This window comes from Hyla sarda, chromosome 2 (genome assembly GCF_029499605.1).
Source record: "Hyla sarda isolate aHylSar1 chromosome 2, aHylSar1.hap1, whole genome shotgun sequence".
Classification (NCBI taxonomy): domain Eukaryota; kingdom Metazoa; phylum Chordata; class Amphibia; order Anura; family Hylidae; genus Hyla; species Hyla sarda.
In genome coordinates, this window is record NC_079190.1 from 313,902,101 (window position 1) to 313,926,942 (window position 24,842).

General features: G+C 41.6%; 1 protein-coding gene across 6 annotated transcripts in view; it reads left to right on the plus strand.

Annotated features, from left to right (window-relative positions):
- Positions 1 to 24,842, plus strand: part of PARL (presenilin associated rhomboid like) — a 258,743-nt gene that overhangs the window by 159,714 nt on the left and 74,187 nt on the right. For all 6 annotated transcript variants that reach the window (XM_056557714.1, XM_056557710.1, XM_056557712.1 and 3 more), the window contains 2 exons: positions 3,313 to 3,361; positions 3,464 to 3,559. In XM_056557714.1, coding sequence (XP_056413689.1) covers positions 3,313 to 3,361; positions 3,464 to 3,559 — 145 coding nt within the window. The remainder of the gene's footprint in view (positions 1 to 3,312; positions 3,362 to 3,463; positions 3,560 to 24,842) is intronic.

Sequence of the window (24,842 nt, forward strand, 5' to 3'; positions counted from 1 at the left end):
CCAGTCCGAGGGTGTTTTCAGTAAATTTTTATTCTGTGGTTCCTCGGACGGTTCTGTTTTTTTTTTCTGATCTGTCAGTCCTCTCCTACTACTCTGGGACTAAACTATTTTGCCCAGCTGCCTGTGGGCGGGTATATCCTGCTGGGAGGGGCTGACTTGTTGCCTAGTGTCAAGCCTCCTAGTGGCAGCAGCATATACCCATGGTCTGTGTCCCCCAATGGATCCTTGAGAAAAAGATTTTACGGTAAGCATAAAAATCGCCTTTTCTAGGGCATATTCAAATGCTGCTAATTCAATGTGCAAAAATTCAGCATTTTTACATGTGGATTTTTGGTAATACTTGGACTACAATATGTGAAATCTGCTTATGTTCAGGTGATATTCTTTAAAAGTAGAACCAGCATGATGACTGATTTCATGTTATCTCATTTATAGTAAATGTAGGCCCAAAACTTTGTGAAGTTTTATTTCATAATAAATTTAGAGCTGGAAATCCATGTTTTCCTTCACATAGCCATAAATTTCATATTAAAATTCTTGCTTGCTTGCATATACTACAAAAGAAAATTTCACTGTATGCATCAATTAATTTTTTTTAAACCTGTTAAGGACCCATGACGTACCGGTACGTCATGAGTCCGCTCTCGTTCTATAACGCTGGGCCGCGGCAGCCGCTATTAACCCTTTAGACGCGGCGTTCAAAGTTGATTGCCGCGTCTAAAGTGAAACTAAAACGTTGCCGGTTAGCTCAGGGAGCTGTTCGGGATCGCTGCAGCGAAATCGCGGCATCCCGAACAGCTTACAGGACAGCCAGATGGTCCCTACCTGCCTCCTTGCTGTCTGATCGCCTAATGACTGTTCAGTGCCTGAGAATCCAGGCATGAGCAGTCAAGCGGCAGAATCATCGATCAATGGTTTCCTATGAGAAACCATTGAAAGATATAAAAGATCAGTGTGTACAGTGTTATAGCCCTCTATGGGAACTATAACACTGCAAAAAAAAGGGCAAAAAAAAAAGTGAATAAAGATCATTTAACCCCTTCCCTAATAAAGGTTTGAATCACCCCCCTTTTCCCATAAAAAAAAAAAAAAAACAGTGTAAATTAAAATAAAAGTAAACATGTGGTATCGCCAGGTGCGGAAATGTCCGAGTTATAAAAATATATAATTAATTAAACCGCACGTTCAATGGCGTACACGGAAAAAAAGTCCAAAAAAGTTAATTTTTTTAAATTAAAAAATGAATAAAAAGCGATCAAAAAGTCAGATCAATACAAAAATGGTACCGCTAAAAACCTCAGGTCACGGCGCAAAAAATGAGACCTCATACCGCCCCATACGCAGAAAAATGAAAAGTTATAGGGGTCAGAAGATGACAATTTTAAACATATAAATTTTCCTGCATGTAGTTATGATTTTTTTCAGAAGTACGACAAAATCAAACCTACATAAGTAGGGTATCATTTTAATGGTATGGACCTACAGAATAAAGAGAAGGTGTCATTTTTACTGAAAAATGTACTGTGTAGAAACGGAAGCCCCCAAATTTACAAAATGTCTTTTTTTTTTTTTTTTTCAATTTTGTCTCACAATGATTTTTTTTCCGTTTCGCCATAGATTTCTGGGTAAAATGACTGATGTCATTACAAAGTAGAATTGGTGGCACAAAAAATAAGCCATCATATGGATTTTTTGGTGCAAAATTTAAAGAGTTATGATTTTTTTAAGGTAAAGAGGAAAAAAATGAAAGTGCAAAAACTGAATGACCCCTGGTCCTTAAGGGGTTAAAGGGGTACTCCACTGGAAAACATTTTTTTAAATCAACTGGTGCCAGAAAGTTAAACCGTGTATCAGCCACTTCAAGAGCGTTATTTAACAGTTGATGGCTACCAGCAAGGCCTATATGATTTTTTAGAACAAAGATAATTGCTTAGTGTAATGTGAATAAATATGGGGGGGGGAGGAATTTTTTTCCGTTTCGCTGTAGATATTTGGGTAAAATGACTGACGTAATTTCAAAGTAGAATTGGTGGCGGAAAAAAATAAGCCATGATAGAGAAAAATAACAAAAAATAAATAAGCCGTGATATGGATTTTTAGGTGCAAAATTGAAAGAGTAATGATTTTTTTAAAGGTAAGGAGGAAAAAACAAAAATGCAAAGACGGAAAAACCGCGGGTCCTTAAGTAGTTAAAGCTTCACTTTAAAGGGGTACTCCGGTGGAAAACTTTTTCTTTTTTATATGAACTGGTTCCAGAAAGTTAAACAGATTTGTAAATTACTTCTATTAAAAAAATCTTAATCCTTTCATTACTCTCTATCAGCTGTATGCTACAGAGGAAAATCTTTATTTTTTGAATTTCTTTTTTGTGTTGTCCACAGTGCTCTCTGCTGACAACTGATGCCTATATCAGGAACTGTCCAGAGCAGGGGAAAATCCCCATAGCAAACCTATGCTACTCTGGACAGTTCCTGACACGGACAGAGGGGAGAGCACTGTGGACAACACAAAATATAAATTCAAAAAGTAAAGAATTTCCTCTGTAGCATACAGCTGCTAAAAAGTACCAAAAGGATTAAGATTTTTTAATAGAAGTAATTTACAAATCTGTTTAACTTTCTGGCACCAGTTCATTTATAAAAAAAAGTTTTCCACCAGAGTACCTCTTTAAAGAGATACTCTTCTGGAAAACTTTTTTTTTAATCAACTGGTGCCAGAAAGTTAAACCGTGGATCAGCCACCTCAAGAGCGTTATTTAACAGTTGATGGCTACCACCAAGGCCTATATGATTTTTTAGAACAAAGATAATTGCTTAGTGTAATGTGAATAATTATGTGTGGGGGGGGGGGAGGAATTAATCAGTGCTTGACACCAGGAAAATAGTGTAATAAAGGTGCACATTTGATTTTGAACAAATAAAAGATTGTTCTAAAATATCCGTCAATTTTTCACCAAAGCCCACACAAAAACCTTTGTTAAATTTCGCCACTACAATTATTTTTTTGCTTTTTAAAACAGTTTGGTTTTCATAAGGTTCAGTAAGGATTTTTTTTTCTTTTAGGGGGTTCACACAGTTTTTATTGCAGGTTTGTGGCTGTTTTTCATTTATATTTTTTTCAGCCTAAGTAACAAGTGGCTACAACAGGTAGCTTAAGTATAAATCCTTACTTTTATGTTCATTGCAATGCTCTCTGTGTGAACCTTCCTCCAAGGGCAGATTGCTTATGGATTTTATTGCCCTGTTCTGCATCTGTAGGATGGACATATCTTTTTCTTTAACATTAAATGTGCCTATGCATATTTCCTTGTAGGTGAATGAGTGGTGGAACAGCCTAAGTGATGGACAGAAGACTGTGTCAGGTAATAATTTATAAATAGCAGTATATAAATAAAGTTTGACCTGAAAATAAAGTTTTACCTGAAAATCTTTTTAATTACCTCCCCTGATCAATCTTTCTACAGGAATAATTGCAGCTAACATTCTCGTATTCTGTTGTTGGAGAGTACCCAGCATCCAACGTATAATGGTCAGATACTTTACTTCCAACCCTGCATCTAGTAAGTGTCTTCTACCCCTGATTTCAAACAATTGCACTTCCTTATTTATTTACTTGCTAGTGATATAATGAAATTTTTTTCAACACATTTTTGAGTTAATTAGATTAATTATCTTTCATTATGCACTACAATTTGTGTTTGCAGTTGTTGAATGAGATTTCAGTGTATGTGAGTTGGCTGCATTCACACCACGATCTGACCTTCCGATGCACAGATACGATATCGGAAGCTCATATCGCCTGAAATTGTATCTGTGCATGGATAGGTACGGACAGATATGGAGCCATTAACTATTATGGGGCTGCGGACCTTATCGTAGTCAGCTAGTGACTACGATCTGGTCATTTTCTCAGGGGATCTGGACTGACTCGGACTTGGATTGAAAATCATGGCAGATCGTAGTCACTAGCTGACTATAATCGGGGCCGCAGCCCCATAATAGTTAATTGCTCTGTATCTGTCTGTACCTATCCATGCACAGATACGATTTCAGGCGATTTGAGCTTCCAAAATCGTATCTGTGCATCGGAAGGTCAGATCGTGGTGTGAATGCAGCCTTACATGATAGCTCTTGTTTTAAACAACTTCCCTTAGTGTAATAACCAATGTGGGCGAAAAACATCTCTAAAATTTTAGCCACTAATTTTCTTACTTCTTTGCAATCTGCTATTCATTTCCTTTTGTTAGATGAGTTCCTTCTCCTTAACTGACAGACCTGGACCTTAAACATGAAGTGAGGGCAGGGCTTAGTATCTACTATGTGCAGGAGAAGAGAGCCTGATTGTATGCTTGAAATCTGTGAGTCTGTCTTCCTCCTCAACAAGGATCAAAGCTTTGCCTAAAAAGATAATCAATACTTCCCTCTTTTCCTTAATATATGTGTATATATATATATATATATATATATATATATATATATAATTTGCCTTTTCCTCTGCAGTTTGAATTGATTCAAAAGAAAAGAAAAAGCAATATCACTGCTTAGACAATCATAACAAATAAATAGCTTGAGGTGGTATTAGCTAAATTTGCTGTAAGCGAATACACAATCCACACACCCACCTTCTAAATCACTTTTAATGGTTTAACAACCAATCCTTTGTTTTAAGGGGGACAATGACGGAGATTCATCAAGACCATGGCTCAGGAAAAGTCGACCAGCTGCCCATAGCAACCAATTAGATTGCTTCTTTTATATTTCAAAGGCCTTTTCAAAAATAAAAGAAGCAATTGGTTGCTATGGGCAACTGATCAACTTTTCCTCAGCACAGGTTTTGATGAATCTCCTCAAAATTCCCCTGAAGATAGAACTACCACACTGCAGGTCGAGGGTATGGTTCTACTTGGGGCCCCCTGAAGATGTAAAACTCTACTGGAGCACCCTAAAGTCTGGACTATTGTTCCCCCGAAATGCCACCCTATCTTCTAGTCTTCTCTAGCATGTCCTGTGGGCTCATATGTGCAGGAAATGTCATTACTAGAGGCTGCTTGTACTGGTGTTTAAGCAGGGAGTGCCAAGTCATCCCCACCCCCCCCCCCCCCCCCCCCCCCCCAGCCCTGCCCGACACCATTTTTAAGCTATAGAGTATGGGAGATGATATCTTGGAGAGCCTGTGCATTGCACCCAACCAGTCCTACAGCCTTGCTTTTAACCTGTTGAGCTCTCTCTTGTGCAATATGTTAAAGGGCTCTGGAGAAGGAGCAAGGCGGTTCCAAGCCCTTTAGTCCAGTACCATGGTTATCTTCAGGAGTCTTTTGTTAATTGCAGACTTAGAAAGAAAACTGATTCTAATTACCTCTACTGCTATGTCCCTTTCTTAGGGTTCTAAATCCTCTTTTTAAAAAGCTACTGCTAAGACCCATCATAGAGAATGCCTAGTGTGTAAAAAGTCTTCAACTGCCTTATACCTCAAAGCTCCACTGTCACCATCATAATTTATTGATATGTTTAAAGGAGATCTGCAGTGAAAATAAACTTATCCCCTAGGATAGGGGAAAAGTGTCTGATCTTATCCGCAGGATAGGGGATAAGTGTCTGATCACGGGGGGGTCCAACCGCTGGGACCCCCCAGCGATCTCCAGAATGGGGCCCCATCATTGCCGCACTGTGCACTGGCTAATGCGCGTGTCGTAGACCTCACTGAGTTCGACTGCACATCCCCGCCCCTTACAGCTCTATGGGAGAGGCGCGAACGCTGCATCCCCGCCTCTCCCATAAAACTACATAGAGGAGGCGGCTGGGATGCAGGGTTATGGGGATGTTGTTTTTTTTTTTAGTGGTCGAACCCCCTGCGGTCAAACACTTATCCGGTATCCTGTGGATAGGGGATAAGTTTATTTTAATGCAGATTTCCTTTAAAATTATGCATATATTACCTAGTATTTTGCCTTTACATTTCCAGCCACAATAGGATTGTTAAAAACATGATCCTAATAACAGTGTGAATAACATCCTTAGGGTTTTTTTTTGTTTGTTTTTTCCCTTGGTGACAAGTATGCTTTAAGTCACTCAGCCAGCCTTGCACCAAAAAGCTCATTGATCTGTCAGTGGACCAGCCTTGGTACTGCCAGAGCAGAAAAACTTATTTAGCCCGGTCCCAGTAGTGCACTCCCTGGAACCTCATCTAAACTTAATAGCATGGAAGCTAAAAGGTTAGTTTTGCATAACTATTTAACAAGTTATTTTAACTATGCTTGCGAGCAGAACTAAAGTTATCTTATCTATTAAAGGGTATGGAGGGCCTTCGATTTGCTGGGGATAACTTTGAACAGTTAAGCAACCCAAATGTTTCTCCCATATTGAATCTTCTCCAGGCCGGTTTGGACAAGAAACTAGCACCTTACATGTTTAACTTGATGCTCTCATCTCATTACTAGACTCCAGGTTAGCAGAGCACCCCTGGATAAAAGGAGTTATATCCGCTGCAGTTAGATCAAGTCTAGGGTGCTACCATGGAACCTAAATCTAGTGTTCTCCTTATTGGTACCATCTTTGAGCCTATAGATCTCATTTTAATTACTTTTCTCACTTTTACCACTGCTAGAAGTGTTTAGTAAAATCCAGGCTGTGTCAGCAATTCCACCTCACACCACAATTTTAGATGATAGAGTCATCATTAGAATGTTACTTGTACTGTTTCAGGACATTATTCTTCTGTTCTTTTGTAACAACCCTAAAAACTTCAAGGAAGAGTTCTTGTATGGTCTTGATGTCAGAACATTCCTTATTCTTACCAAGAGGCTACAAAAGAGTGGTGCAAATCAGAAAATGTACTTGTTCAGTTTCCACTGGGTCAGCTTTTTTCTTTGTGCTCTGGAGACCCACTGCAATCCTAATGAATTATTTTTTTTTTTAAATCAGATATTTTTTATTGACATTTTTTCATAAACACAGAAATAAAGAAACACACAGAGTATGACCCAAAATCAGATATAAGGGACATGACAGGCGCTAAGGAGAGGGCTATATCCCCCAAAAACAGCAGCATGTCATCCGCATATAGCTCTTCCCGCTCCTCAATGGACCCATATCGAAATCCTAACACACTAGCAAAGGACCTAATTAAGCAGGCCAGAGGCTCAATAGCCAAAGCAAAGAGCAGAGGCGATGGCAGGCCCTGCAGTGAAACAGTAAATAATACATACCTCTGTAAATAACAGGCAGAAGAAATAACCCCCATAAAAATAGCATCAGTAACCCTCCACCCCCCACATCTTAAAGAAGAACAATGTCCGTACCAAAAGCAAAAATGTAGAACAATGGTTCAGCAGAATATACAATGTAGAACTATACATATGAAAAATTGGCAAAAAAAAAGCATGGCAGCAGTAAACAAATGTACAATAGTCCACTGGATAAGCGACAACACAGACTAAACAGGGCAGTTCAGTCCGTGGCAGGACCCGGCATAGCTGGGATTTGTGAGCAGCCAGCGGATGGCTGTGTCCACCCTATCAAAGAAATGTGTGGTACAGCATAGAATTCTGGACTTGAATGGAGCACAGCCATCTCTTGATGTCAATGAAAGAGGCACGTTTCTTCTGCACCTCCGGAGAGAAGTCAGGGGAAATGGAAATGACATGACCATCCACTTAGATAGGCTGTTTTTCCCTAGCAAGCCGCAGAATCAACTTCCGATAATGTAGAAGCTTCACAAGCATGGACTGGGGCGGGCCCCCCGGCAGGAATAGTTTGGTTAGGACTGGATAGGCACGTTCCACAGCAAAAAGCAAAAACCTCTTTCAATCAGGATTCCATATATTCCGTGGGATACCGCCCTTCACACTTCTCCGGGAGTCCCACAACCCGGACATTATTTCTGCCTAACCTGTTTTCCAGGTCGTCAGCTTTAGCTTTTAAGAAGGCAATGTCCTGACCGTGTCTTGTGGAGTCTCGCACCAGGGGGACAACCGCATCCTCAACATCACTTATCCTGCCCTCAGTAGCAGATGTACGATCCGTGACTTTCTCTAGATCATGACAAAAGAGTGAGATGTCAGACTGCACAGTTCCCACCTGAGTAGTTAGTTGAACAAGAGTCATGTTACACCTCTGTATTTCCGACAGCAGGCGGGTGGCCTGGGTGAGGTGGCAGCCGCCGCTGCAGCAGTCATGGCAGATGGGGCAGGGAAACATGTGAGTCAGATTAAGAAGCCTGCATGAAGGCATCATAGCCCTCCAGAGGGTCCACTGGAGCCTCAACATCAGGCAGGGGGAGAGGAGCTCCCCTACGATCAGGAGAGTCCGGTGAAGGAGACCGCAAGGCGAATTTCTCCAACTTATCCACCACCTCTTTTTGTAGCGCCAGTTTATTCCTCAGATTGGCAGACATTCCGGACCCCTGTTGTGAGGAACCAGTTCCGTTCTTGTTCTTCTTCCACTTATTAGCGGCCATTGATTGTAATAGAAAATGCCACATCAAGGGATGATGCAGCAAACACCAAATACAGACTTGAAAGCTCAACACCGAGGAAGCATGGCGGGAGGAAGTAGCAGCTAACTCCTCCTCCTCCTGGTGTGGAAGCCCCGTGCTTGGCTATGTTGCACTAAGGCCTAGCGCTAATACTGGCAACTGCTGAGGACTGCTGGATACCTGATGCTGGAGCTCTAGTCGGTGTCCCTGGACTTGCCTTTGTTCGTGGAGGGGAGGCGGCGCCCTCATCCCGGGATGCCCGCTGGGTCCGGTGGTCCTGTTGGGGGCGTGGGTCCTAGTCCAGGACCTGCGAGGCTGAGGGACATGCGAACCGGTGTGCGGAGGCTCCGGAGTGGAGGTCACGCAAGAGGACGGGGTTGCGTGCTGCTACACGTGACCACCAACGGACGCCGGCGTTGGAGCGCAGAGACGGAGCATGGAGGAGCAGCGGGGAGAAGCAGGCCGTATCGGAGGGCCGGAGCTGCGGGAGAGAGCCCGGAAGAGAAGCCGAGAGACTGCACGGAGGCAGAGGCCCCGAGCGGGATACAGGCTGTGTCCTTGACAATGGGCCGGAGAAGATCTAAGCCGGTGGGCACTAAGTAACAGGGAGCCGGGCAGCAGGAGATGGGACATATCAGATTGGTGAGACCGCTCCAACCCTAACTTTTTTATTCTACTATGGCAGTTTTGCATAAATAAGATATCTGTACTAAGTTGCGTTTTAATATACTTTTATGTCTGAAGGCGAAGGAGTATAAGCAGTGAGTTTAGGTAAACCCAAGTTTGAAGGTGCAAGATTCTTACTATAGTAATGCCAATTTAGAGACTGGAAATTGATCTTTCTAATATAGTGATACAAGTTGCGAGACTTTCCAACACGCCGGCAATGCATAAATATGGATAATGTTTGATAGATGAGTTAATACAACACTTCTCTTTTTTCTTTGTATAAAGGATATTGTAAGCTCTGTGCGGGCACTGTATAATCCAATACAGTCACAACATACGGCCTCGATGGTACTGTAAACTTTGGCGATTGATACTAGGAAGTGTATGGAGGAAAAATAGCAGTGGTTAATGAGATTGTACTTGTATCTATATAACACAAGTGGTATTGTATTAATCTGTATTAGTCATTGGAAGGAGTGTAGATGAGCAAATATGGGTCCTAGGGCCAGAAAATCGTCCAGTCCGGTTAAAGACAAAAATTTAGTGAAGATGGATAAATATTTCGCTTTCCCATGGGCAATGCCCAAAAATCGTGGGCAAACGAAATATAATACAACAGAAGATGTAATAATGTAGGGGGATAAGGAAGCAGCTACAGAGCCTTTAAATACCACCTTGGAGACCATTTTGGGAGCAATAAACAAATGTAACTCCTCCATAGACTCCCTGGCGAATCAAGTAGGAGCTATAGGCTTAGATATAACTATAATTAAAGATGATTTGAAAAATATCAGAGAGGTGCTCGGAAATGGAAGAAAGGCTCTCCTCAGTAGGGGATGAAATGCAACTTGTGAAAGATCAGGTAGCAAAAATGATAAGTGAAAATAAAGCCCTGAAAAGAAAAAACAATAGATCTAGTAGACCGCTCCAGAAGGAGCAACTTGAGAATTATAGGACTTCCAGAGGGAGTTGAAGGCAATGATTTAGCAAGTTTCTTACAAAAATGTATGCTATCCCTATGTGGAGAGCAAAAATGTTCGTCATTTTACCATATAGAAAGGGCACATAGGGTACCTAGCCAGCCTCTACCGACTGGAAGTCATCCAAGGGCAATTATTGTAAAGCTGTTAAATGCTAGAGATAGGGATATTTTCTTACAGATAGAGGAAAAAATGATATAATGTATGAAAATAGATGAATTATGGGTTTTCCTGATTATGCAGTGGAGACACAGAGGAAAAGAGCTACATACAAAGAGGTTAAAAAAAATTGCACCAAAATGGGGTAAAATTTTCACTATTTCCAGCAAGATTGTGCATCAGGTATAATGAGCAGAATTTTTTCTTTAGTGACGTAAAGGAAGCATCTGAATGGATGGACAAACAGGGCCTTAAAAACATTTTGGTAGAATAGAGATGGGGTCAGCAGCCAGGAATCATGTAAGGCAAGGGATCCCCTTCTTTTTTTTTTTTCCTTTTTTTTCTTTTTCTTTTCTCCCTTCTTCTCTCTCCCCCACCCCTTTTTTCTTTTCAAATATCACTCCCCCAGTAAGAGATGATTAAAAAAACTTAGATGGGTACACGTTTGGGTAAAGAGGATAGCAATTATGGAGGTTATAAAAAATCACTTACCAGGGGGTTATAGGGTTATTGGAGACGCACTTAACAAATGAAACAACAAAAAATAATTGGTGGTCTCACGGTTATCACTCATGTTTTACATCACGCTCTAGAGGAGTGTCAGTATTGATACACAAAAAGATAAAATGGGAATTACTTGGTAAATGCATAGATAAATACGGAAGATATGTTATATTGCAAGGAAACTTAGAATGATTAATATTCATAATGGAATTTGTGTATATACCACCCCCATATTCACATAAGTATTTCTTCCAAAACCCTGAGTATTGTGGAAGGAAAAATAAATGTCCAATATTTATACAGGGTGATATGAATTGTGTAATGGAAGAAAAAATAGATAGGCTTAGAATGAATCACACTAAAGGGGGATATAGGGGTTCACCTTCATTTAAATATTGTCAAGAAGTGGGTTTGGTAGATTGGTGGAGAATAAAAAATCAGGAGAAGAAAATTTATTCCTTTTGGAACAAAACTTGTCAAACCCTATCTAGGATAGATTTGTCTGGTGAATAAAGAAGGATGCTTAAAAATAGAGATTATACAGTATTTGACTCACTGTATATCAGACCACACACCATTAGAAACTATGGTTAGCACCCACACAATGGTAATTAGTAGAAGGAAAAAAATAAATCCATATTGGTTGGAGTTGATATATCTAAAAAGGATAGAGGATCATCTCAAAGGGTTTTTCCGATTTAATTGGGATGCATCATCAGACCAGATGGTCTGGGATACAGCGAAGTCATTTTTAAGGGGAGAAGTAATGTGGTCTATATCAAAGAAAAGAATTTAGGACAAAGGTAATGGATTTAACATCGGAGGTGAGGGAGGCGTAAGTTAATCATACTCTAGACCCACTCAATATTGAAAAGCAGGAAGTATGGAGGATTAAACAAGATTATTTGAATAAATATCTAAGAGAAAAAGTGAAAATAAGTTAAAATTCCTGGGACAACAAAAGAAATCTGAATCGGGTAAACCAAATAAGAGATTGATGAATATAATACAAAACCCACAAAATAAATATTATATTGCAGAAATAAGAAGTGCAACAAGGAGGATATGTAAAGACCCCAACGAGATCAGAGAAGAGTTTGCACAATATTATAAAAAAAATTATATATATCAGAAATAAAACACTCAAAAGAAGATACAATAAAATATCTGAAATAAAAAAAGGGACTGGGTGAACCAATAACTTTGGGCGAACTAGAAAGGACACTAGGTAGGATAAAAGGAAATACATCTCCCGGGGGAGATGGATTCCCCTTTGAAATATACAGAAAGTTTAAAAAAATATTACTACCGGCATTACTTAGAACCATAAATAGTTCTCTAAGAGCAGGAATTCTTCCCAAATCGATGAGAGAAGCAGAAATAATTTTAGTTCTGAAGCCTTATAAAGATAAAACGGAGTTGGAGTCATATCGGCCGATATCACTGTTAAACACGGATGTAAAAATATTGGCCGGGGACGGATTGACCACCCTTCCCCCCTCACTTTCCTTGCGCTCCCCCCCCCCCACCCCTCCTGGCCCTGACTCATACCTGTACACGTCCCTATACACATCCCCCCCCCCCCTTCCCTACTGACTGCTGAGCTTAGTGATATATTGACCTGACTACTGGACGACCCCCCTTTGGTGGAGGATGGCGAGGATGCGAGGGGGAGACGGTCGGAGGTCCTGAGGTGTGTGCTCCTTCTCTACTTTTTCTTCCTACTACCTACACCTCCTGTCCCTAATCTCTCCCCTCTTCCCCCCTCCCCTCCCTTCTTTTTACTTCTCCCTCTTGTCTCTATTCTCCTGCTCCCACTCCTTCCTGTTTCCTCTATATCTGTTTCTGGCTCTTTTTATCCCTCATGTTCAATACTGTTAGACAGTTCCCACTGAGAGGGTTATAGCTTGCAGCCAGCAATCTTTTCAGTTACTATGAGATAGTCTATCTTCTTATATTAGATTATTGTGCTGCATTTTCCGTTATTTGTTCTTGATATAGACAACTTATGTATACCTCATGTACAACCGCTTTGGTATTGTGTACTATTTCTATGGCTTTCTAATAAAACTCGTTTTGGAAAGTTAAAAAAACTATTGGCCGGAGTTCTGGCAACACGTTTGCAAAGTATAATCGGGGACCTGGTACATGAAGACCAATGTGGATTTATTCCAAATAGGATGACCAAGCATAACATCTACAGAACCATGGCCAATATTCAACATAAAGAAGATAGTGAAGGGACCCACTCCATCCTGTCCCAAGACGCAAGCAAAGCGTTTGACAGGGTGGAGTGGGAATTTCTATGGCAAGTACTTGATAGATGTGGGTTTCAGAAGGAATATATAGACTTTGTTAAATTGATATATACGGGGGCAGAAGCAAGAGTGAACATTGAAGGGAAAACATCAGAAAGATTTGACTTGACAAGAGGTACGAGACAGGGATGTCCCCTCTCCCCCCTGTTATTTGCATTGGCAGTGGAACCACTGGCAATAAGAGTCAGAACAGACCAACAAATTTATGGTTTTGGTATAGGGGGTAGAGGGGATAAAATAGCTCTATATGCCGACGAAATATTGTTCTTTTTAGATGAGCCAGAAAAATCTTTGAATAGAGTCATGAAGGTGATCGGAGAATATGGAACATATGCGGGTTTAGTTATAAACTGGACAAAATCAGTATTGTTACCCATTGGAAAAGGGGAAATAGGTCAAGTTAAGGACCTAAGGGTCTTGGAGAGAGGAGAGAGATTTACTTATTTGGGTATCCAAATATCAGGGGTAATAAGAGACTACCACAAAATAAACACCAGTCCTCTAATAAAAAAGATGGAAAAATGGAAAACAAGGTCAGGGTGTGGAATTAGATGAATCTATCAAGGGCAGAGAGGATTGTTATGATTAAGTCTATAGTATTGCCAACATTTCTGTATATATTTGGGGCGGCCCCTATCTGGTGCGAGAAAGGGATTTTCAGTAAAATAATAGCTATGTTTAATGCCCTAATATGGTGAAGGACAAGAACACGAGTAAAAATAGACTATTTGTGTTAGAAGAGAGAAAAGGGTGGTTTCAATTTCCCAGAAATACAAGGATATTACTTAGCAAGCCAAATGTATTTTTGGGGGGGAATGGAGAAGATTTGGGTTATTCAAGAATATAATAGAAAATACTAAAGGAAATTATGAAAATATATTTCAGGTACTTGAGTCAGGACAGTTAGGAGAAGGGGAATGGAAAAAATATATAATAATCAGAGGAATTAGTAAGACATGGGAAAAATTTTAAAAGGAAATAAAAGCAGAAGGAATGCTAGAAACCAATATGGTACAACTTAAATCTGAAGGAAACAGCTAAAAGGAAATAAATAAGTTGTATAGGAGCGGCTGTAAAATAATTAAAGATGTCTGGGAGAATGGTAGGATGAAGAAGTGGAGTGAGGGGAGGGAGGAGTTCAAGCTAGGAAAAGGTGTATGGCTAGAATTTGAGAGCTTAAGGACATCCCTCACCAGATCACTCAGAGATGGGAAAATAAGTATAATAAAAGAAACAGAAATAATTAATAAATTAGAAGAGGGAAATATTGGAAAAAGAGTGATGGCAAAAATATATCAAGAAATAAGGAAAAATAGAAAGAGTAATAGGAAACATAAATGCTTCCAACAATGAGAGCAGAAAATAGGGGAGATAAATAAATGTAATTGGATAAATGTATTTAGAAATAAGAAAAAAAAAATTCTCCAAGCTTAGATCACCAATTGATACAGTGGAATATTATATATAGAATTTAATACACACCAACATTTTTATATAGGATCCGGAAAAGGGAGAGTAGCAAATGCCCGAGATGTAATTAGGAAAATGCAGGGTTTATACATATAATATGGGATTGTGAGAAGATTCAGGAATATTGGAAAAAAATTATTAAAAATATATAGAAAAAAAAAATGTAAAATAGAAAATAATATAATACTTATAATCTTGGGAGATGACAGTAGAGGGAATCTAACAAGAAAGGAAAAAAGAAGGCTGCTGGTGATGCTTTTTTATGTTAGATTATTGATAATTAGGAGATAGTTATCTCCAAATGTTCCCAGGCTAGAGGAGTGGAAGGAGATGTCGGCAGAGGTTCTAGAAAATGTAAATGAAACGGATACAAACTAGGGGGACAACCAAGGGAAAATAGAAACAGATTAGTAGATTTGATAACAATAATTAATAATAAAGAGTGATATAATTGTGAGAAAAATGTGTTATTTTGGGGTAGGATGGGTGTCCCCCTGATTCCTACCCGTCCGGAAAATATATATGTAGAGGGGGAAGCGGAGGGACCGGGGATTCATTTATGTATTTTAATATATCTTGAATGAATTTTGAAAAATGTAAATTTATATATTGGAAAAAAAGAATAAGCTCAACACAATGCAGTCCAGCAGTAGTGGTGGGGAGAGGGATAGTATAAGGCTCTCTAAGTGGAACACAACCCCCAGCAAGTAGACAGCAGTCCCCAAGCAGGAGAATGCAGGCAGGGTCAAGACAGCAGGACACTCGGGGGGGGGGAGCAGGCCCTCAGTTATGGAAAATGTCCCCAGGCACGGGCCCTAACAGTTAGGCAGAGAATAGGCTGGCCCCAGTAATGTGAGGGAGAGCGGGAATAGGGTGTCTGCAGGAGAGTTCTACAATGCCCCAGGGAAGTTCAGCACCCCACCACTGCAGGGGGTACACTATGGCAGACTTCTCCTACTTCACCCCCAGGAGGCACAGATCCCCTCCTAAAGCAGGCTCCCCCTATGGCAGCCTCCCCCAGGGAATACACACACAGTCTAGCTACTGCCCGGCTCCTTAAGATGGCGGCCGGCACCACAGCTGTAGCACAGCCTCCCCTCACCTCCTCTCCTACGTTGCCGGACAATTCCTGGCGGCACACAGTGGTGGACCCGCAGCGGAAGATGGGGGATGGCAGCCACTGTCCTCGGAGGCACCAACAGCTCCGGCAGCCACAGCGGCAGTCAGCAGGGCCCTAGCTCCGGAGGCCCAACTTGGCGGGCGGGCAGCAGCAGTAGGCACCAGACCTGACAGTCCCCCCAGTGGCACTCCCATCATGTTGAGGGGGCCGCACGGAGCACACTGGCAGCGGAGGGGATCCCGGCAGCAGGCAAGTCCCGAGGCAAGGAAGGAGCCGTGCTCCGATCACGGGGAGAGCTTCTGGTCGGGCAGTTGTGCAGCAGGCGAGACCAGGGCTTCAGGGCCTTCCCGCCACGATGTATCTGGTTGTTCAAGTACAAAAACTTGAACAACCAGATAAGTCTAGTTTTTTTGTTGTTTATTGTATGGTTACTAGAGTGAATACATAAATAGAAAAAGAGATTAGGTGAGTGTATTTATGAAACCACTTGATTCACTTCTTCTAGCACTTATTAAGGGGGTACTCCGGCCCTAATACATCTTATTTCCAATCCAAAGGATAGGGGATAAGATGTATGAATGCGGGTGTCCCACGGCTGAGGACCCCCGCAATCTGTCATTGTGTACCCACCTTTGTGAGCTCCCGCAGCGCTGGAGGCTCCGAGTGTGTAACGTGACAACCACGGGCCGCAGTATCGTGATGTCACGACTCCGCCCCTGTGTTAAATCATGCCCCGCCCCCTCAATGCAAGTTTACTAAAACATTCACACTTCTCGCAAAGTTGAGGCAGCACAACTCTTTTGAAAAAACTTCAAATGTATGGGTTCAACATTCAAAAATATGTTCTTTGAAGAAGATATGCAGCATAAGACTTTTATGTCCACCTGTGCCCGGGCTTTAAAAACAAATAAAACAAACTTTAACTCCCCTTCCTACGTTCCCCCATTGCTCTGATATCGTCATCCTGCTACTCCACTGGCGGGACATCACTGTAGACGGTGATACGCTGACCACAGCGTGATGTTTCGAGCCTAAGAAGCACGGGGCCCAGCAGCAGTGGAGGAACGGGACGCTGAAATTGGGGGGAACGTAGAAAGGTGAGTTAACATTTGTTTTATCTGTTTATGCAGCCCAGACACAGGGGGACATAAAAGTTTTATGCTGCATATGTCCTTTAAGTTGTTCTTCATAACCCTGTCCATTCTCTGATATGGTGGAATCTGTCCTTTCAACAACTGTTCTATAGTGTAAAACAGTAGTACTCCAGAGATTATAAGAGGCATTTTAATATATCTTATTAGAGGTGATTCCCTCTTTCTCCACTTACTCCAAATACTGCTTCTCCCTGTCTCTTGCACTGACCGTTCACTCTTAATTCACTGATGAAATCCATCTCATCAGCTGAATGAGGGATCAGGCTCCATGCTGTCTATTGTAGCCTATGAAGAAGTCAACACACAGACACAAAGACACTGCAGGCACTACAAAGTTTGTGGAAACAACAGTGTCTATTACATCCTGATGAAGGATTTCTTACCCAAAGCATGACATGAATTTTTAAGAAGCACTTGAACCATATCAGTAGGAGACAAATGTCTCCTTTCTACACTTGTTAAATATTGAGACTCTTGATATGAACAAGTAAATCCAGGAATCTAAAATTAAAAAACTTACTGAACTGGTTGAACTTGATGGACATATGTCTTTTTTCGACCGTACTAACTATGTAACTCTTATGTTTTCTGGAGTAGAAGTTGGAAAAATATTTTTTTCAGCAAGGAAGAGTATAGAATTTTTGTCCATTCAATGACATTATACACCGTATACTTAACCCCTTCACAACTAAAGATGTATATTTTTGTCCCTTGCATGCTTGGGGTGTATGAAGCGTACTTACAAGCTTAGCGCACTTCATACCTGGTGAGTACTGGTTGATGTTCAACAATCACCCTTTAGATGCAATTGCAAATGCAATTTAGATCAATGCCGATTGCGGCATCTAAAAGTGTAAGTGACAGTTGCTAGTTGGCTATGGGCACTTCTCACTCGGCCCCACCCCCTGCAGCATGATCAAGGGGAGTCTGATGAGTAAAGATGGCATTCCAAAGTCTCTTCCTTACCTCTGTGCTGCTTCGTGTGGCTCTTCTAGTATAGTCTGCCTTTAACACTGATCAATGCTATGCTATGGCATTGAACAGTGTTAGTAATTGAAAGATTGCATATAGTGGTCTCATATGAGGACTTAAAAATTGTGAATAAATAATGAAAAAATGGATTTTAAAAACATAAATAAGCCCCCTTCCCCTCAACAAAAAAATTTAAAACACACCATTTTTCCTTTTTATAACTCAAATAAATGGAAGGGAGGGGAGGAACAGGTTGAACAGGAAAGAGCCTGCCGCAATGATCCAGAAATGTCCTTAAACTCTTAAAGGGGTACTCCACTGCTGAGCGTTTGGAACAAACTGTTCCGAATGCTGGAGCCGGCGCCAGGTGCTCGTGATGTCATAGCCCGCCACCTCATGCTGTCACTCCCCGCCCCCTCAATGCAAGTCTATGGGAGGGGCTTGACGGCCGCCACGCCCCCTCCAATAGACTTGCATTTAGGGGGCGGGGCTATGACACCACGAGCTCACGGCGCCTGCTCCAGCGTTCGGATCAGTTTGTTCCAAACGCTGAGCAGTGGAGTACGCTTTAATCATGTCCATGTAATCAGCAGACCCCTGAAAGACTGACCAATACCACGTATGGACAAACTAGGCATTCTAGTTATGCAAGTGCGTTGTTAAAGGGGTACGCCGGTGGAAAACATTTTTTCTTTAATCAACTGGTGCCAGAAAGTTAAACAGATTTGTAAATTACTTCTATTAAAAAATCTTTACCCTTCCAATACTTTTTAGCAGCTGTATGCTACAGAGGAAATTCTTTTCTTTTCAAATTTCTTTTTTGTCTTGTCCACAGTGCACAGAGCAGGAGAGGTTTGCTATGGGGATTGTCTCCTGCTCTTGACAGTTCCTGATACGGGTATCAGGTGTCAGCAGAGAGCACTGTGGACAAGACAAAAAAGACATTTGAAAAGAAAATAATTTCCTGTTGCAAACAGCCGCCAAAAAGTACTGGAAGGGTAAAGATTTTTTAATAGAAGTCATTTACAAATCTGTTTAACTTTTTGGCACCAGTTGATTTAAGAAAAATGTTTTCCACTTGAGTACCCCTTTAACCATACGCCCTGCATCCCGAGTTCTTAAGGACGCGGGGCGTATGCATACGCCCGTGGGAATTCCGGTCCCCGCCGCTAGCTGGTTGGGGACCGGACCGGAATGCCTGCTGAAATCATTCAGCAGGCATCCCGGAACATTGCCCAGGGGGGTCCTGAGACCTCCCAATGTCAGCGATCACAGAAAATCACATTTCAATTCAGACATGCGATTTTCTGCTATTCCGGGCTGATCGTGTCTCTGGTGACCAGATCACCCGGAAATAGCGATGATCGGAGCTGTCAGGGACAGCCCCGATCATCCTGAGAGCTAGGAGTGAGGTCGCAGCGCTGCGATCTCCTCCTATCCCCTGCCATTGGTCAGAACTGTTTCTGACCAATGGCAGAGCAGGACAGTGGGTGGCCATGGCAGCCCCCTGCCCACCCCTGGATGTTGAGGGGAACATGGACAGAAGATGGAGGACGGTACCTGAAGGAGAAGATGCCTGGGGACCCCCTGATCTTCGCTGGAGACTGCTGGATCCTGGCTCAGGTAGGGAAACTACGGTGTGGGGGGGGGATTGAAAGTGAAAGTAAAGTGATCTTTACTGTGGCAACCACTAGGCAGGCCAAACTGCAACTCCCAGCATGCCCAGACAGCCAAAGGCTGTCTGGGCATGCTGGGAGTTGTAGTTTTGCAACATCTGGAGGGTCACAGTTTGGAGACCACTGTTACAGTGGTGCCCAAACGGTAATCAGTTCAGGTTTGAAGTGGATTGGACTGCCCAGGCATGCTGGGAGTTGTAGTTCTGTAACATCTGTCCCTTCAGATTTAGCAATTTTCATTACATTTTTGAAAATTGCTGCTCTACTTTGAAGCCCTCTAATTTTTTCAAAAAGCAAAAATATGTCCATTTTATGATGACAACATAAAGTGGACATATTGTATTTGTGAATAAAAATAAAATGTATTGGGAATAGCTATTTTCCTTACAAGTAGAGAGCTTCAAAGTTAGAAAAATGCAAAATTTTAAAAATTTTCATGAAATTTGGGGATTTTTCACCAAAAAAGGATGCAAGTAACGCCGAAAATTTACCACCAAAATAAAGTAGAATATGTCACGAAAAAACAATCTCAGAATCAGAATATTCGGTAAAAGCTTTTTCGCGTTAATAATTCGTAAAGCGATGTTGGTCAGAATTGCAAAAAAGGGCTCAGGTGAAAAACGGCTGCGTCCTTAACCTCTTAACGACGAAGGACGTAAATGTACGTCCTGGTGATGCGGTACTTAACGCACCAGGACGTACATTTAAGTCCTAAACATAACCGCGGGCATCGGAGCCCGGATCGGATGCCCGGATCATGCGCGGCAGGTCCCGGCTGTTGATCGCAGCCAGGGACCCGCCAGTAATGGCGGACATCCGCGATCCCGTGGATGTCCGCCATTAACCCCTCAGATGCCGCAATGAATACCGATTATGGCATCTGCAGCATCGCAGTCACATAATTGGATGATCGGATCGCCCGCAGCGCTGCCGCGGCGATCCGATCATCCAGCACGGTAGCTGGAGGTCCCCTCACCTGCCTCCGCTGTCTTCCGGGAGTCTTCTGCTCTGATCTGCCTTCCCGCAGACCGGAGCAGAAGATGACCGATAATCCTGATCAGTGCTATGTCCTATACATAGCACTGAACAGGATTAGCAATCGAGTGGTTGCTTTAAATAGTCCCCTATGGGGACTATTAAAGTGTAAAAATTAAAGTAAAAAAAAAAAGTAAAAAAAAAAGTGAAAAAAACACTCCCCCAGTAAATTGCCCTGTTTTCCCTATTTCACCCCCAAAAAGTGTTAAAAAATATATTTTATATACATATTTGGTATTGTCGCGTGCGTAAATATCTGAACTATTAAAATAAAATGTTAATGATACCGTACGGTGAACGGCGTGAACGTAAAAAAAAAAAGGCCAAAATAGCTGCTTTTTTATAACATTTTATTCCCAAAATTTTTAATAAATGTATTAAAGGTTTTATATAAGCAAATATGGTATCAATAAAAAGTACAGATCATGGCGCAAAAAATGAGCCCTCATACCGCCGCTTATATGGAAAAATGAAAAAGTTATAGGTCTTCAAAATAGGGGGATCTTAAAGGTACTAATTTGGTTAAAAAGTTTATGATTTTTTTTAAGTGCAACAGTAATAGAAAAGTATATTATCACAGGTATCATTTTAATCATATTGACCCAAAGAATAAAGAACACGTCACTTTTACCATAAATTGTACGGCGTAGAAACGAAACCTTCCAAAATTAGCAAAATTGCGGTTTTCTTATTAATTTCCCCACACAAATAGTATTTTTTGGGTTGCGCCATACATTTTATGGTAAAGTGAGTGATGGCATTACAACGGACAACTGGTCGCGCAAAAAACAAGCCCTCATTCTAGTCTATGGATGAAAATATAAAAGAGTTATGATTTTTTTGAAGGCGAGGAGGAAAACTGAAAATGTAAAAATACAATTTTCTGCGTCCTTAAGGGCCAAATGGGCTGCGTCCTTAAGGGGTTAATTCCTTCATATGTTAAATGCAAGGAGGGGGCCTCTGGATGCCCTGGCGACATTCACATGATGAAGAAGTGAGCCCTTGTTAGTCTTTACTGGTATAGGGGAGAAGTGAAGAAGGAAAAAATCCAGGGAGAAAGGGAAAGTATGGTTTGTATCGGTGGAGACCATTCTACAGATATCATAGTTTTTTGGGCTCATCTTTGTGCTGTACATGCTTGAAGATGTCATTGCACCCCTCCCCCCACTCTCATAAAAGGCAATTCCAGATTTGAAGTCTGGCAGCAGTTATACCGTCATCCTCTTGAGAGATGCATACATGTGAAGAATAGTTTTTAAAAGCTATTGAAGGTATATGGGCACCTTAACCCCTTGGGGACGGAGCCCATTATGACCCTGAGGACAGGAGCATTTTTTGCAAATCTGACCACTGTCACTTTAAGCATTAATAACTCTGGAATGCTTTTACTTATAAATTTGATTCCTAGATTGTTTTTTCGTGCCATAAATTTTCGTCGATACTGGCATCATTTCTTGGTGAAAAATGCAAAAAAAATTAGAAAATGTTAAAATTTTGCATTTTTCTAAATTTTAAGCTCTCTGCTTGTAAAGAAAATAGACATTCCAAATAAATTATATATTGATTCACATATACAATATGTCTACTTTATATTTGCATCATAAAGTTGACATGTTTTTACTTTTGGAAGACATCAGAGGGCTTCAAAGTTCAGCAGCAATTTTCCAATTTTTCACAACATTTTCTAAATCTGAGTTTTTCAGGGACCAGTTCAGATTTGAAGTGGATTTGAGGGGTCTTCATATTAGAAATACCCCATAAATGACCCCATTATAAAAACTGCACCCCTCAAAGTATCCAAAATGACATTCAGTAAGTGTGTTAACCATTTAGGTGTTTCACAGGAATAGCAGCAAAGTGAAGGAGAACATTCAAAATCTTCATTTTTTTTTACAAAAGCCCCTCAAAATTTGTAACCCAATTTCTCTCCAGTAAGGAAATACCTCATATGTGTATGTCAAGTGTTCGGCGGGCGCAGTAGAGGGCTCAGAAGGAAAGGAGCAACAATGGGATTTTGCTGAAATGGTTTTTGGGGGGCTTGTCACATTTAGAAAGCCCCTATGGTACCAGAACAGCAGAAAACCCCACATGGCATACCATTTTGGAAACTACACCCCTCAAAGCACGTAACAAGGGGACCAGTTAGCCTTAACACCCCACAGGTGTTTGACGACTTTTCGTTAAAATCGGATGTGTAAATGAAAAAAAAATGTTTCCACTAATGTGCCGTTTTTTCCCCAAATTTACCATTTTTACAAAGGGTAATGGGAGAAAATGCCCCCCAAAATTTGTAATCCATCTCTTCTGAGTATGGAAATACCCCATGTTAGGACGTAAAATGCTCTGCGGGTGAACTATAATGCTCAGAAGAGAAGGAGTGCCATTGAGCTTTTGGAAAGAGAATTCGTTTGGAATGGTAGTCAGGGGCCATGTGCGTTTACAAAGCCCCCCCGTGGTGTCAGAACAGTGGACCCCCCACATGGGACCCCATTTTGGAAACTACACCCCTCACAGAATTTAATAAGGGGTGCAGTGAGTATTTACACCCCACTGGCGTTTGGCAGATCTTTGGAACAGTGGGTTGTGCAAATGAAATATGACATTTTTCATTTTCACGGACCACTGTTCCAAAAATCTGTCATACACCTGTGGGGTGTAAATGCTCACTGCACCCCTTAATACATTACATGAGGGTGTAGTTTCCAAAATGGGGTCACATGTCGGGGGGTCCATTGTTCTGGCAATATAGGGACTTGGTAAACACACGTGGCCTTCAATTCCGGACAAATTTTCTCTTCAAAATCCCAATGGTGCATTGTAGTTCGTCCACAGAGCACTTTACATCCATATATGGGGTATTTTCTAACTCAGAAGAAATGGGGTTACAAATATTGGGGGCTTTTTTTTCCCCTATTTTCCCTTGTGAAAATGACAAATTTAGGGTAACACCAGCATTTTAGTGAAACATTTTTTTAAATTCATTTTCCCATCCAAATTTTATGAAAATTCGTCAAACACCTGTGGCGTATTAAGGCTCACTATACCCCTTGTCATGTTCTGTTTGGGGTGTAGTTTCCAAAATGGGGTCACATGTGGGTATTTATGTTTTTGCGTTTATGTCAGAACCGCTGTAAAATCAGCCACCCCTGTGCAAATCACCAATTTAGGCCTCAAATGTACATGGTGCGCTCTCACTCCTGAGCCTTGTTGTACGCCCACAGAGCATTTTAAGCCCACATACGGGGTGTTTCCGTACTCAGGAGAAATTGTGTTACAAATTTTGGGGGTCTTTCTCTCCTTTTACTGCTTGTGAAAATAAAAAGTATGGGGTAACACCAGCATGTTAGTGTAAACATTTTAACAGGCTGGTGTAGCCCCCAACTTTTCCTTTTCATAAGGGGTAAAAGGAGAAAAAGCCCCACAAAATTTGTAGTGCAATTTCTCCAGAGTACGGAAATACCCCATATGTGGCCCTAAACTGTTTCCTTGAAATACAACAGGGCTCCGAAATGAGAGAACGCGATGCGAATTTGAGGACTAAATTAGGGATTGCATAGTGGTATTCTACGCCAGTGATTCCCAAACAGGGTGCTTCCAGCTGTTGCTAAACTCCCAGCATGCCTGGACAGTCAGTGGCTGTCCAGAAATGCTGGGAGTTGTTGTTTTGCAACAGCTGGAGGCTCCGTTTTGGAAACACTGCTGGACAATATGTTTTTCATTTTTATCGGTGGGGGGGAGAGACAATGTAAGGCGGTGTATATGTCATGTTTTACACTTTATTTTGTGGTAGTGTAGTGTAGTGTTTTTAGGGTACATTCACAGTGGCGTGTTATGGTGAGTTTCCCGCTAGGAGTTTGCGCTGCGGCGAAAAATTTGCTGCAGCCCAAACTTGAAGCAGGAAACTTACTGTAAACCTGCCTGTGTGAATGTACCCTGTACATTCACATGGGGGGCAAACCTCCAGCTGTTTCAAAACTACAACTCCCAGCATGTACTGATTGCCGAAGGGCATGCTGGGAGATGTAGTTTTGCAACAGCTGGAGGTACGCAACTACAACTCCCAGCATGCCGAGACAGCTATTTGCTGTTTGGGCATGCTGGAATTTGCAGTTTTGCAACATCTGTAGGGCTACAGTTTATAGACCACTGCACAGGGATCTCCAAACTGTGACCCTCCAGATGTTGCAAAACTACAAATCCCAGCATGACCAGACAGCAAACAGCTGTTTGGGCATGCTAGGAGTTGTAGTTTTGCAAGATCTGGAGGGATACAGGTTAGAGACCACTGTATAGTGGTCTCAGACTGTAGCCCT